The 12,743-nt window shown below is 35.5% G+C and overlaps 1 protein-coding gene across 1 annotated transcript in view; it reads right to left on the bottom strand.

The window, feature by feature from the left end:
- HCN1 (hyperpolarization activated cyclic nucleotide gated potassium channel 1) overlaps positions 1 to 12,743 on the bottom strand; it is a 191,503-nt gene that overhangs the window by 34,165 nt on the left and 144,595 nt on the right. The window contains exon 5 of the mRNA XM_021553855.3: positions 8,540 to 8,686. Within this exon, the coding sequence (XP_021409530.1) occupies positions 8,540 to 8,686 (147 nt within the window). The remainder of the gene's footprint in view (positions 1 to 8,539; positions 8,687 to 12,743) is intronic.

The following is a 12,743-nucleotide window of genomic DNA, read 5'->3' as shown; positions in this document are numbered from 1 at the left end:
CAATGAAAAGTCAAAGAAAATATATTCACTTTCACCCACCTCCATTAATGGGATTTACAGACATGTGAGCATGTCTATACTGTGCGTCCCTGTCTTTTTTGAAATATGTTTTCTACTGGAGTGCTGGCTGCATCCTGCCCTCTGCTCTCCCCCTTTCCCTTCCCATGCTTTCATTATAGAACACTATGACTTTTTATTGCAGAAGTCAATGAAGAAGAGATAGAGAACCGTGGAGTACAAGGGTGCCAGATCCTGCATCTCCTAATCTTGACTTAAGAGAAACAATGTAATTTCCAGCTCTGCATCAATCATTTTAATTTACTTATTTTTTATTTATCTTCAGTTATTATCTAAAGAGTTCAGAGGAACAAATTTTAAATTCTGCTCTTTTACTGTAATGGATATAGTCACAATTCAGGGATTAGGGCCAAAGATCATTAGGTTTTAGCTAAATAAACCAAAATTTTCCACATCCTACCAAAAAGGACACCTATCAAGCCAAAGCAAGCATGGTATTAAAAGAATGTGTTTACATAAAAAGAACTAACTCAGGAGCTATCTGAAATACATTACTATTATTATTTTGAATCTCCTAAAAATCAGCAATGCTATCTCTGATTGCAATAGCATGTTTAGATCTGATAGAAATGAACATGTTGTGGTAGGCACCAATTTATAGAAACTTCTCTTGGCTTTCACCAGAAACTACATGGAGATTTAAAGGAAGTGCTTGACTCTTTCCATCCACTGCCCCAAGCACCACCTCAGCTGAGCAATTCTTTGGCCTGTTAAAAACTGAGACATGACAGACACTTGGAAGCACGATCTTGGGCAGAACAAGGCAGTGGGTGAATTTAGTCTTTGCAGGACAGCTGCTATTCTCTCATTGCCCTGGATTTGGTGCCCACAAAAGCTTTTCTGAATCTGGTCTTCAGATGCCTGAATAGCACTTCCAACAGGAGCAAGCACAGACTGGATTTACTTTTCTGTAATAGGATTTTATCTCTCACAGCATCTCGTTTGCATCTAAATAGTTTGAAACTTTTATCAAAAATTTGCCTTGCTTTATATGAAAGACAACTACTGCACTAAGAATTGGTCATTTATTTGGATTAGTATATTTGCAGAGCTCATGAAAGAACTGTCATGTCTGAAATATTTATTAAACAATTACAACAAAGGAATCTTGTATGTGCAGTAACATAAACTAGTCAAAATAATAACTACTGAGAAGTACTGGTGTATTATTATCTGTACTATCAGAAGCAGTTATATCTGGGACTTGTCAAAGCATGTCTCAGCTCAGGATGGATTTGCTAATAAAGCATGTCAAGCACAGATAGGACTGTGATCAAAGTTTCCTGAGCATGTGGAACAGCAATGGAAGTGGTTGATGATTTTGCCACAGCATATACACTGTGAATGTGCATACATCAAAGGGCAAACACTCCCCAGAGCTCCTCAAATCAAACCACATTGTCTTAGGTCCCAGGAAACCAGCCTTGAGTGTGCACATCATTTGTTACCATGTCACACCTGTGGAGGAAAATCATCTTAAAACACAATAATCCAATCACCTGGTGATTGTCTGCCCATTTCCCATTTCCATTAAAATGGCCATTTGCTACTATATTCAATTTCAGAAACTTCATTACAATTCCTTCTAAGAACTTTTCTTTCAGTCTTGTATACTCGGACTGTAATTTAGACACAATGTAGACAGATATTTGAAAACCACCAATTTTCTTTTTCGGCATTAGCCAAATAAATCATGCTGTGGTATATCAGCATTTGTTCCGCAAGACTGACATGCTGCATAATTTACTCATGATTCAGTAATCCAGAATGTGAACTACAGTTATGCTTTATCTCTGCCTCTGAGAAAAACAAAGAAACAAAGAAACAAAGAAAAAACCCTTTAATCACTAGTTAAAGATAAGGAGATACCTACTTGGCTTCCAATGTGACTACATCTATAATGAGGATACATTTTTCTTAGTTCCTCTCTTTAAGCTTCATATTAAGGATCACTGCATACTAAAATGCAGAAAAGTACAGTGGTTTGCCATGAACTAGTTACTTGTCTTTTATGAGATAAATTTATGGACGTAAATTGTTATGGAATCCAATTCTCCAAATACAAATACTTCAATGATACTTTATTGTGTTTTAATTAAAAAAAAAAAAAAAAACACAACAAGATTTTCTACCATTATTTTAATGTTTGAAAGTCCATAGCCCATAATCATAAGGACTACACTACTAAAAAGGATCAAAGCATTCTGTAATCTAATCACACCCCATTTTGGCCTTATAGCATTACTCTGGAGAAGCTTCATCTTTTGTGCACATGACTATTGTATAGTCTAAGTAAGAATATATGGCTTAGTGATTTCTAAAGAGAAGTACTAAATAAAAAGAAAGATATTTAAAAAGGAGATAAATTTTTATAGGGAAAAGGAGAAGGACAGCAATTAAGAAAGAACACAAAGGTTACCAAATGGCTAATTTTAAAACTGACTTTAAACACACAAAATACTTCTCAAGAAAAATACCTAGTTTGTTTACAAGTACCAAATCATCTGGTTTGGGTCCAATTTTCACTCAGATACAATATAAATTATAAATCCAGTAATGGAAGCTTTTCTTCACTTTATTGTGAGAGTAGTTTTCTTACAAGAATTGTCACAGAATGCCACTCCTCATGCATCACTGAGAGGCTTCTCGGAACCTTACAACTGACTCATTTGGCTGTCATAGGTACCACAATGTACCAACATTCACTATCCCTATGGGAACAACAAAGGTCAAGGATGTCACAAAGATCTGCCCAGTTCCAGAAACAGCACCATGTAAAGGTGAAAAGCTTGTTAAAAAAATAATTTAAGAAGCTTCTTATGCTCTGGTTGGAAGTTACTGGTGGGGAGCAATATTAAGTGATACACCTAAATAAATACATGAAATAATGTATTCATTACCACTTCCAGTTAATTTTTACCATTACAATTTAAAAGAAAAAGTAAACTCAATGCTTGATAGTGATTAAAAAGCAAATCAACATTAGGAATTATTTGCATGATTATAGCATCATTATTCTTGCTGCAGACCTGGTACTTTCACCTCTAAAAAATTATAGGAGATCCAGGGAAAAAAAAATTCAAATGGTAAGAAGAATGATCCAGCTTCTATGCAAGAAAGAATTAACATTAAAAAAATACAGTTTAAGGATGTTATCCTATACCTATAAAATCGTGACTGGCATGCAAAGAGCCAGTAAAAATTGACTGTACTATATAATTTTTGCAACAAGAATTAATGGCCATCAAAACCAAAAAACATTCGGAGCTGTATTCAATCCCAAAATAAGGTAGTGGTTTCTTATGCAGGCATGAGATCTATGCTCTTTGACAAAGGATGGTGTAGTTACAGAGAGTACTTTGAATAAAGAATGCAAATAAGTAATTGCAAGAGATGTGTTTTAAGGACTCAAATCACATCAGTCTCAGAGTTCCCCTCCACCTGAAAATGCTGTGGTTCTAGGAGAGTCATTAAGGGACACACCATACTTTCCTTGTTCTTGCTCTTTCATGGGCATGCACCCACAGCCACTTCTGGCGAGACTGATGGCTTAAATAAGGGCCAGAGCTGAGTCACTTTGACTTATACTCAGTTACAAGATGGAACTAGCAATGAATATGTACTTTTATAATTCAGGTGTTCCTTTGGAATGCATTTCTCAGGTGCATGTGGCTTTCGCTCTGTTTGTTTTTTTAACTTCTTGTCTGTAGTGTCTCCATTTCATGTCATGGCAGTTATGAAGACCACTTTTTGGGATTAAGGCCTTCTGAGGCCAAAGGGTGTTCAAGCCTTGTAGGTGGTAAGAATTACAAGTTAAAAAATGTTAAGTTTAATAGCTCTGCCTGCTGAAGAGCTAGAAATGATATTTATACAAGGACAACATGCTAATTGTTTCTAACCACTACCTCAAAAAATGAGGAAGAGAGACAGTTAATTGCAAATGCTATTAAAGAACGAATTTATTTTGTTAGAAATTTATTTCTGTTAGAAAATGCAGTCTTTTTTCCAAGCTAGTCAGCTAGGTTTTCTTTACCATGAGAGCATGTGTGTGTGGGTGGTGTGTGCAGAGAGAGCCTGATTATTATCTTAGACTTGTTGCAGAACTTTTATGGAGAGACAGATAGGTTGGATGAATCCAACACTGCATGGCATCTAACAAAATTTCATCTCTACCAAAATTGTAACTGCCAGGAGTCTCTTGATTATCCTGTTCTTGAGAAGACTGGACACTTATTATCAGATAAGTGTGTCTGTGGAAAGTGACATTTCTGAATTTAATGAAAGGAGACCCTTAGCCTTTATTTTTGTCAGAGAGCATGTGTCCTTACAAGCATAACATGTTGCAATTTGTGGTTAATTCAGTTGGAGTTGTGGAGCTGAGTGTATTCAATTAATTGCATTCCTAGTGGAATAATAAACCCAAATTGTGCAATTAACAAAACAGGGGAGAATATAGAGCTTTTCAGTCTTATAAATGTAGCTTTAGTTCCCAATCATCAAATGCAATCTCTTTGTTAATACTAGATGATCCTTGAAGTATACAGGTCAGCCACCACTTGCGTTACTCAACTTTAAGCACATAGACAGAGCCTTGTACAGTTTAAAAAGGTTCAGGATTCCTTTTACCCTTTTTTTTATGAAGTCTTAGTTAATTCCTTACAATAACCATGACTCTATTTCTGCTATCCAATCAAGCTAGGCACTCACACACATGCATCAAATCTTTTCTCAGATTTTCATTATTTTAATCATTCAGTCTACTATGAATATTCTATACATAATGTTCAGAAGCTCATTAAAATTAACATCCATCCTCTTTTACAAAGAATATCTTAACTTCTGCTATCAAGGCAGATTATTGTCCTGCTCTGCACTGGTGTGACCTCACCTTGAGTCCTGCGCGCTGTTTTGGGTGAGAGTATAAAAAAGACATTGCACTATTAGAGGAGGGTAACAAGGACAGAGAAGGACCTTGAAGGGAAGCTGAATAGGAGTGGCTAAGGTCACTTGGTCTGTTCCAAGTGGAGGACACTGAGGGGACACCTCACTGCAGTTACGACTTCCCTGTGAGGGGAAAAGGAAGAGCAGGCACTGATCTCTGCTCTGTGGTGACAGTGACAGGACCCATGGGAATGGCCTGAAGCTGAATCAGGGAAGGTTTAAGTTGGACATCTGAAAAAAGTTTTTCACCCAGAGGGTGGTTGGGCACTGGAGCAGCTCCCCAGGGCAGCAGTCGCAGCACCAGCCTGACAGAGCTCAAGAAGTGTTTGGACAATGCTCTCAGGCACAGGGTGTGACTCCTGGGGATGGTGCTGTGCAGGGCCAGGGGTTGGACTCAATGAGACCCTTCCAACTCAGCATATGCTATGATTCTATGATTCTATAAGCATATACAGGTTTATTACTAGTACTTATCATGTAAGAAATATTTTTTCACCAGATTTTTGTTGCTAATTCTATTATTCTATTATTCTATTAGTACTTTAGCTATTTTTAGTGGTTGAATGGTCATATTTATATCAAGCATAATTACTTTCTTGTTAAAAAAAACCCAAAATTTTGAAACATGGACCAAAAAGAAGGTCATCACTCTTAAAGAAAGCATAGCTATGGAGAATTTCAGCCTATACAGTAGATTTGAATGGATAAAAACAAGAAGTAGAGAAAACCCTGCAATTTTTTTCATAACATTTCATGATGCTATAATTACTCAGCAGTTAGTATTAGTATGGTTTCTTTTGATCTGCTTACTCCAAGTGAGGAGATAAAGGTTTCAGCTTAATATCTTCACCAGAAGCTACTTTCATCAAAAGAAGTATGTCCTGTGGAGACATACTTTTATATATATATATATATAAAATGTTTACTCTAAATTCCAAGTATAATCAAATGTAGGATTAATTAAAAACTTAAGAAATGCACTAAATATTTATTTTTCAATGATGCTTTCAATGATGCAGCCAGGGTATTTGGTACTATTACCTATTATAGCCTTGTGCAGTTAATGGCATGTAAGACGGTAAAGCCCATCCAATATATGAACAACTATGTTCCACCTTTAAAAGCCTCCAGTTTATTATCCATTATTTTCATCAAAAAGATACCACCTGCACTACTAAGCTGCACATACTGAAGTGGTAGCTAAAACAGAATCTGAAATTATTAACTAAGCAAAATACCTAAGTGATGTTTTCAGGCCACAGTTAATAAGCTGCCATGAAAATTTGGACAGATTCATTAAGAAACCCATTCTAGCACTTCCAGTGGCCAGTTATTATTTTTTCTCTTTTCTCTTTTTGACCTTTCTCTGGAACTCTACTGTGTTATCAGCAGGGCAATGTGCAACCTGATTGTAGCTAATTTTTTGTTGTACAATAGAGAGAACAAAGAAGACCTGCTGAGTACAGCATAACCATAGCAAAATCAGAAGCCATTCCTTCCATGAAATTCTATTATTCTTTCATGTTTTTAGGAGCTCATTAATTTTTGAAATTTTACATGCTTGATCTCTCACCAGAAGTGCTTTTTGTTTTTTATGGTTGACCACATTTGCCTTTCTGTTTCTAAGCTGTTAGATAAAAAGGAGGGGAAGGGGACAGGGCTAGAGGAGGGAGAGTGGAAGGAAGGAAACAAAAAGGAAGGCAAGAAAAACTGAAAACACAAGTAATTAGGGGTGCCACAACTGTAACTTGCTGTGAGTAAAAGTAGTATTTTGCAATGGAAGGGTACCAGGCTTTACTTTTGGAGAAATGCTTTCCTTAGAAGTGGAAACAGATGAAACTGTTTCTGCTGTCAGTGTACGTACATGCTTCTGTTCTCTTAACAAAACACAGGCTCCATACTGGCTAAGATTCATGTTTTTACTCTCACAGTAGTCTAGGGATAGTTCCCACACTTTTCCTGTCCCACAAAGCAGATTCTTGTAGTACATTCTCCTCTTGGCATTTCAAAAGCTTCTGAGGGGAGCCACAGGCAGTAGCAATGCAGAAGCTAGGGCCCTCTACCTGCATTCCAAAACACAAACTCTAAATACAAAGGAAGACCTCAGATAACAACTATGTGAGGGAATTAAGTAGGTTCAGGATCTGGAACTTAGTCACGGGCTATTAAATTGATAGAACAATCATGATTTGGTCTGATTTTGACTTCAAGCATCTAGCAAAGACCAGCAAGTTTGGGCAGCACTCACTATTACCACTTGGCAGTTTGTAGGAGGGACTACTACAAACTTTCAGAACAGAGATATGAATAAACTGTGGCTTGGCAAGGCTTTGTTTCTTTATGACTATTTTAAATATGGAACTTGATTGATTTTGGCAATGGACTGTATGACATGTTTTCTCCTCCCAGCAAAGTGCAGCATTCAGTAGTACAGAAAATCCACTACAGACCTCTGTTCTCCCTTTTTCCCTCAAAACCTGAAGAAAACCCTGACCAACCTTCATCTACCTTTCCAAAAGTACAGGTGTCATGATGTGCTCTGTTGGATGTTATATATACATTACACACAGCCATATATATGTACATATGTAAGGATGTATAATCAGCACCACTCCTCCAAAAGCAGAAGCTATTACAAGGCATTACTTGGTAGCACTGAAAACTACACAGATTTCATCACATACCAGACTGTTCCACCCTTATTTTTCTTGTTTCCTTTCTCTTTTCCCTGTTTATGCTCTCTTCCCTCTGAGTTTTTCAACTTGCTTCTTCTCTGGGTTTTTTCCCCTCTTCTTTCAGTAGCAGATATCAGCCAACATCCTTGAGGAGGTCAGGCATGAGCACAGCCCAACAGAAGACTGTCTGATATATATTCCCATTAAGCAGCTACTTCTGCTACCACAAGATGCTACCTTGTCCCACATCACTAAAGAAAATTCCAACTGCTTCCACACATCAGATAACATAGCAAAGCATAAGCCCTAAAACTGGAATAAAGACTACAGTTTCAACAAAAGAGATTTTTTTAATGGCTTGTATATATAATATTCCAGCTTCATCATCTCAAGTTAAAACCACCTTTACCAACAATGCTATTTTAGAAAATGAAGCAAAGTCACTTTGTGGTGACTTTCAGTAGTTTTATCTGTATGGATGTATGGCTAACAAGTAGGGGGAGTAGAGTAAGGATTTCACCTAAAATTATTTTAGTCCATCTGATCTCTGTTTTAAAAAGTGGAAGAAAAATGGGAATTTCAGTAAACAATAGGGTGTGGTTTTAGTCTTTGCAGGATTTTATCCTTTGACATCCTTGTGTGGCAGTGATTGACAGATTCCTGAATAAAGTGTAGATCTCATTTCTTTGTGTCAGCTTAGTATAAATTTAGTTATCCTGGTCATCCATTGACTATGGTAAAGAAGATGAAATGTTATAGAAGGTAAAGAGCATTTCAACACAGGAACAGCAAAGACAAGAAATTTTTTCCTAGCATGAAGAGCTATTCAAATATTTTAATCTTACCTCCCTGAGAGGATCATTGAGCTCATTCAAAATATTTTCTTCATCAAAGATCTTGCCTTGGTAGCGATGCTCATAGTAATCATGGATCTTCTGGCGCATTTCAGCAGGTAACTTGTGAAATGACATGTACTGTTCCACTTGTTTGTACTGTTAGGATAAAAAAAAAAAAAAAAAAAAAGGAGAATTAGAAAAAAGCCTTAAATTTTTTCTATCTAAAAGTACCTACAAAATACAAATTCACTCACCTGAATGTCCACTTAAGCTCTACATATTCTATAAAGATAACAGTTTTTTCACATATCCGAAAACCCTCACAGAAATATGAATTAATGTAATATTACTCATATGACAGCATATCTATAAATTACAGAAACTACCTTTAGCAGCAATGCTAATATCCACACGAATACATAAGTGTTAGAAGCCAAACACTCATACTTCTCATATGTCTCCTAAATTCCCAGCCATACAGGAGCTGCAAAAATACAACACAATTTTTAGCTCATGCAGTAGACAGGAAACCTGTACACAATGTTTAGTCTGTAGCACTGCATTCACGGAGAGCTGAAGTTGTGAAATTTTAGAAACTGGCTATGCTGTATTGCTAAGCAACATATTAATGTTGTGTATGTTTATAAAGTTAAAACCTGTGGTGATAATTAAATAGAAAACATTCCTCATGAGGGATGAACAGAAGAGAGAGGTAAACTAGAAAAATAGGTGTGGAATCAGGAAGAAGAAAATCGTGAAGATACCAGGATCCCAGAGACTAAGATGAGCTCACTTCATTTACACTGCACTTCTGTTTTGGTTTTGTTTGTTTGTTTATTTGTTTTTAACTAGTTATCTGTCCTATATTCTGGGGATTTGTTTTTGTTTTGTTTTGTTTTGTTTTGTTTTTGCTTCCCTTTTCCAGAAGCTATTTTGAATAGTATAATTTTCAGAAAATGATGTCCCGGATTAGCATCAGCATGCTCATAGTTGTAGTGTACTAAACTACATAATAATCTAAGACCCACAGAATGGACAAGTTGTCTAAAGTGCAAATGGACAAATCCACCAGACTAAGATTTTTGCCTCTCAGAGCCCCCATCCTTGTCTCAGATGAAAAGGATAAGGCACTGAAGCAGAGAAGGATAAATCCCATCTCAGGTTGAGAGTTAAAACTTGGCAGATATAAACAGTCTTTATTTATTTTTTATTAGTTATTTCTTACTTAATTAAGAAATATAAACTATTTCCAGTGAAAAAAGCCAGTGAAGTCCTAATTAGGATTGGCACAACTCTAGAACAATTAAGCAATTATAATAATAATACAATAAACGTATTATGTACATGCACTTTTTGTGAACTGCAGCACCTATCCTTTAACTTATATAATTGAAGACTTTTCTATCTTCTGGAATTGAAATTAGCTTTTGCTTTGTAAAGGGGCAAAAGATTAGATGAGGCCATGTGTACAACATACATTCCAAAAATACAAGGAAAGTAATTTTACATGGGACTATTTAACAATGTATGATGAACATGTTAGAGTAATTTAACCCCTGCATTTTGCCCCTCTGCACTAACAATTCTTCACCCACATCCTTTAGATGTGTGATTGGTTTCTGATAAGAAGAAATTTATACATACGTAGTGGGTTAGAATCAGACATCATAACTATGACCCCTACAACAGAGGCTGCTCCCTCTACACAATCTTATTCACACACAAATGTGCTTAAGTAACACTACTAATGAATAATCCTTGCTAATAAAAGAAATACATTCATTCTGATGTATATTGCAAGCAAGCTGCAGAAGATTTTTATATCAGAATGACCTTGAAATAGAGAAAATTCACGCTACAAGGAAATTGCTTGGGTAGCAATTTCCACTGCTGCCTTTCATTAGTGCTGTTATTTGAATGGGGATTTTCTCCTGCACCAGCAAGCTATTTTCTTTAACAAGATTTATGCTTACACATGAGACTTTTAGGGAAAAATAAAAAAATGAACCAAGTAGGAATATACTGCTTACCACTGGCGTGTCTCCAAGTGTTTTCAAATTAGTAATATATGAATATAGGCACAGATAAATATTACTATAATTTTCTTTAAAAATCTATGAAGAAGTTTTTTAACTTAGGCTTTCCACAATTCCCAGAAGTTTGTAAACATCTAATATAATATCAAGGTCCCTTTCTGTATCTATTTCCTGCTATTCTCAGTGTGTGATTTTGGCTCATTTTCTCTATCATTCACTGTTCTACTACTCCCTTCTTGACATTCTCTTCACACGTAGCGTTACCTCAAAACTTTTAACATTGCTGTCCAGGAACTGATATCTTACATTAACATAGCACAAGAAATAATTACTTTTTCAATTCCTCAGAAAAGTAAGTTCACATTGTCAGCCTGCTAAATATTACTGGCAATACTGTGGGTATTCCAGATTAGTTACCACAGTGGTGTGTCACATGCCCAATTGTAAAAAAAAATGTGCTGAAATGAAGACACAGAGAAAGCAGGATTAATATGGTCTTGATAATTTTATGTAGTAAACCAGGAATTTGTCTAAATTAATATTGAAGTGTATTTTCATTGTGGACACAGATATCAGATATCAGTATCAGACCACAGATATCAATAAAGGTTAGAAATAATGGTATTTTTCACTTTAATGTAGTTATACTGGGCTTTACTCCTAGAGCTGTTTTTATGTATTGCAAAAATGCAAATGGTTTTAAGAAAACTGAAATATCTTCTGGAAAAGTTAAAAGATGTAAAAAAGATTTTAAAATTTTCATTAGTGTTTTAAATCCCTTAGAAATATGATAATTCAATAGCTTCTTGATTTTTCTAAATATAATTTTAGATATGAAGTGGAAAAAACTGTCAGTAAAGTTAAATTTTGTTAAAAAATGATCTTTTAATCTTATTTAAAATGTCTGTAACCAATCCTGATCTACCCATATTTGAACCAGCATTTTTATATGTGAGAAAAACTCTTCTCATTACACTACATCCTCTATCTTTTCCCCTCTAGACTCAAAATTTTGATTTGCATGCTTTTTTGTTTTGGGGTGGGACTTTTCCTACTTTTTTTGGTTGTTTTTTTTTCCTTGTTTGCTTTGTTTATTCTGAAAATAGATGTCTTAATCCATTCATAAAAACCACCTTCATTTATTTATAGTATTTGTGTAAAAAAAACTTTCAGAACCACAATAAGCCCTCTCAAGATTTACTTCCTTTTTTTTTTTTTTTTTTCCTTCTATTTCTGGCTTTTTGTACGTCATATGAAAAGTGCCAGGCTACATTCAAACACAAAAGACTCTCCTAAGCCCCTAAGCCCCTGTTTTTTAATTTCTAATTGCCTTTCCGTCCTTGCTCCTGCAGGTAGCACTTGATTTTCCAGGAAGGACTATTTAGTAAGGAATGTATGCACATCTAAAGGGATGTCCCATAACTGTTAAAAATATGTATTCCTGGTCTTCTCAATATCATTGAATGGAGTAAGTACTATATAGCAGACCACTCAACAACTATGTTGTTTTTTTTTAATGAATATTGGATTGTTTGTCCTAAAATGAGTGTGTATATTAATGTGATTTATATATTGCACTGCCATAGTTTCATAACTTTATACAGGTTTTTATTCATCACTGAAATGAAAATGCCCGTATATGCTACAAAATTGCTGAAATAGAAACAGCTAAGTGGATTTCAAAGTTTCAAAGTAACATTCCACAGATTTTAATGCAAAACACCACACAGTAATATTTGAATCTTGCTGTTTCAGATATAATTTTATTCATGGGTTCTTTGTATGTAGCAAAATTCTGCTACTGGGCTCCTCCAGCAAAAGGTGAAGAGTATGACATCAGTTATATGGGGTCCATGATAGAATGGCTTAGGAAAGTACAGTTATCCTTAAAAAAATAGGTATGGAAAAAGGCAAAGGAGAGGAAGGACATACTGTGCATAACAACTTGCAACTGACACAGGGAAAATATTGTAACATTAATATAATGTTAAATCACAATACAGAAAAAAACCCCAGTGGAACAAACAGAACAGAACCGTAACGTTGATCTTTCACAAGATATTTTAGTATATATGTTGAGCCTATCACTTTCTTCAAAAAGTTTCGTAACTAACTAGTTGACCTTTTTAGCTGAAAAATTTTTTGGAGTCCTAATAATCTTCACAGCTCAGCATTCT

Source organism: Lonchura striata, chromosome Z (genome assembly GCF_046129695.1).
Source record: "Lonchura striata isolate bLonStr1 chromosome Z, bLonStr1.mat, whole genome shotgun sequence".
Taxonomy (NCBI): domain Eukaryota; kingdom Metazoa; phylum Chordata; class Aves; order Passeriformes; family Estrildidae; genus Lonchura; species Lonchura striata.
The sequence above is the reverse complement of the archived record's forward strand: the minus strand, read 5'-3'. Positions and strand labels throughout refer to the sequence as shown.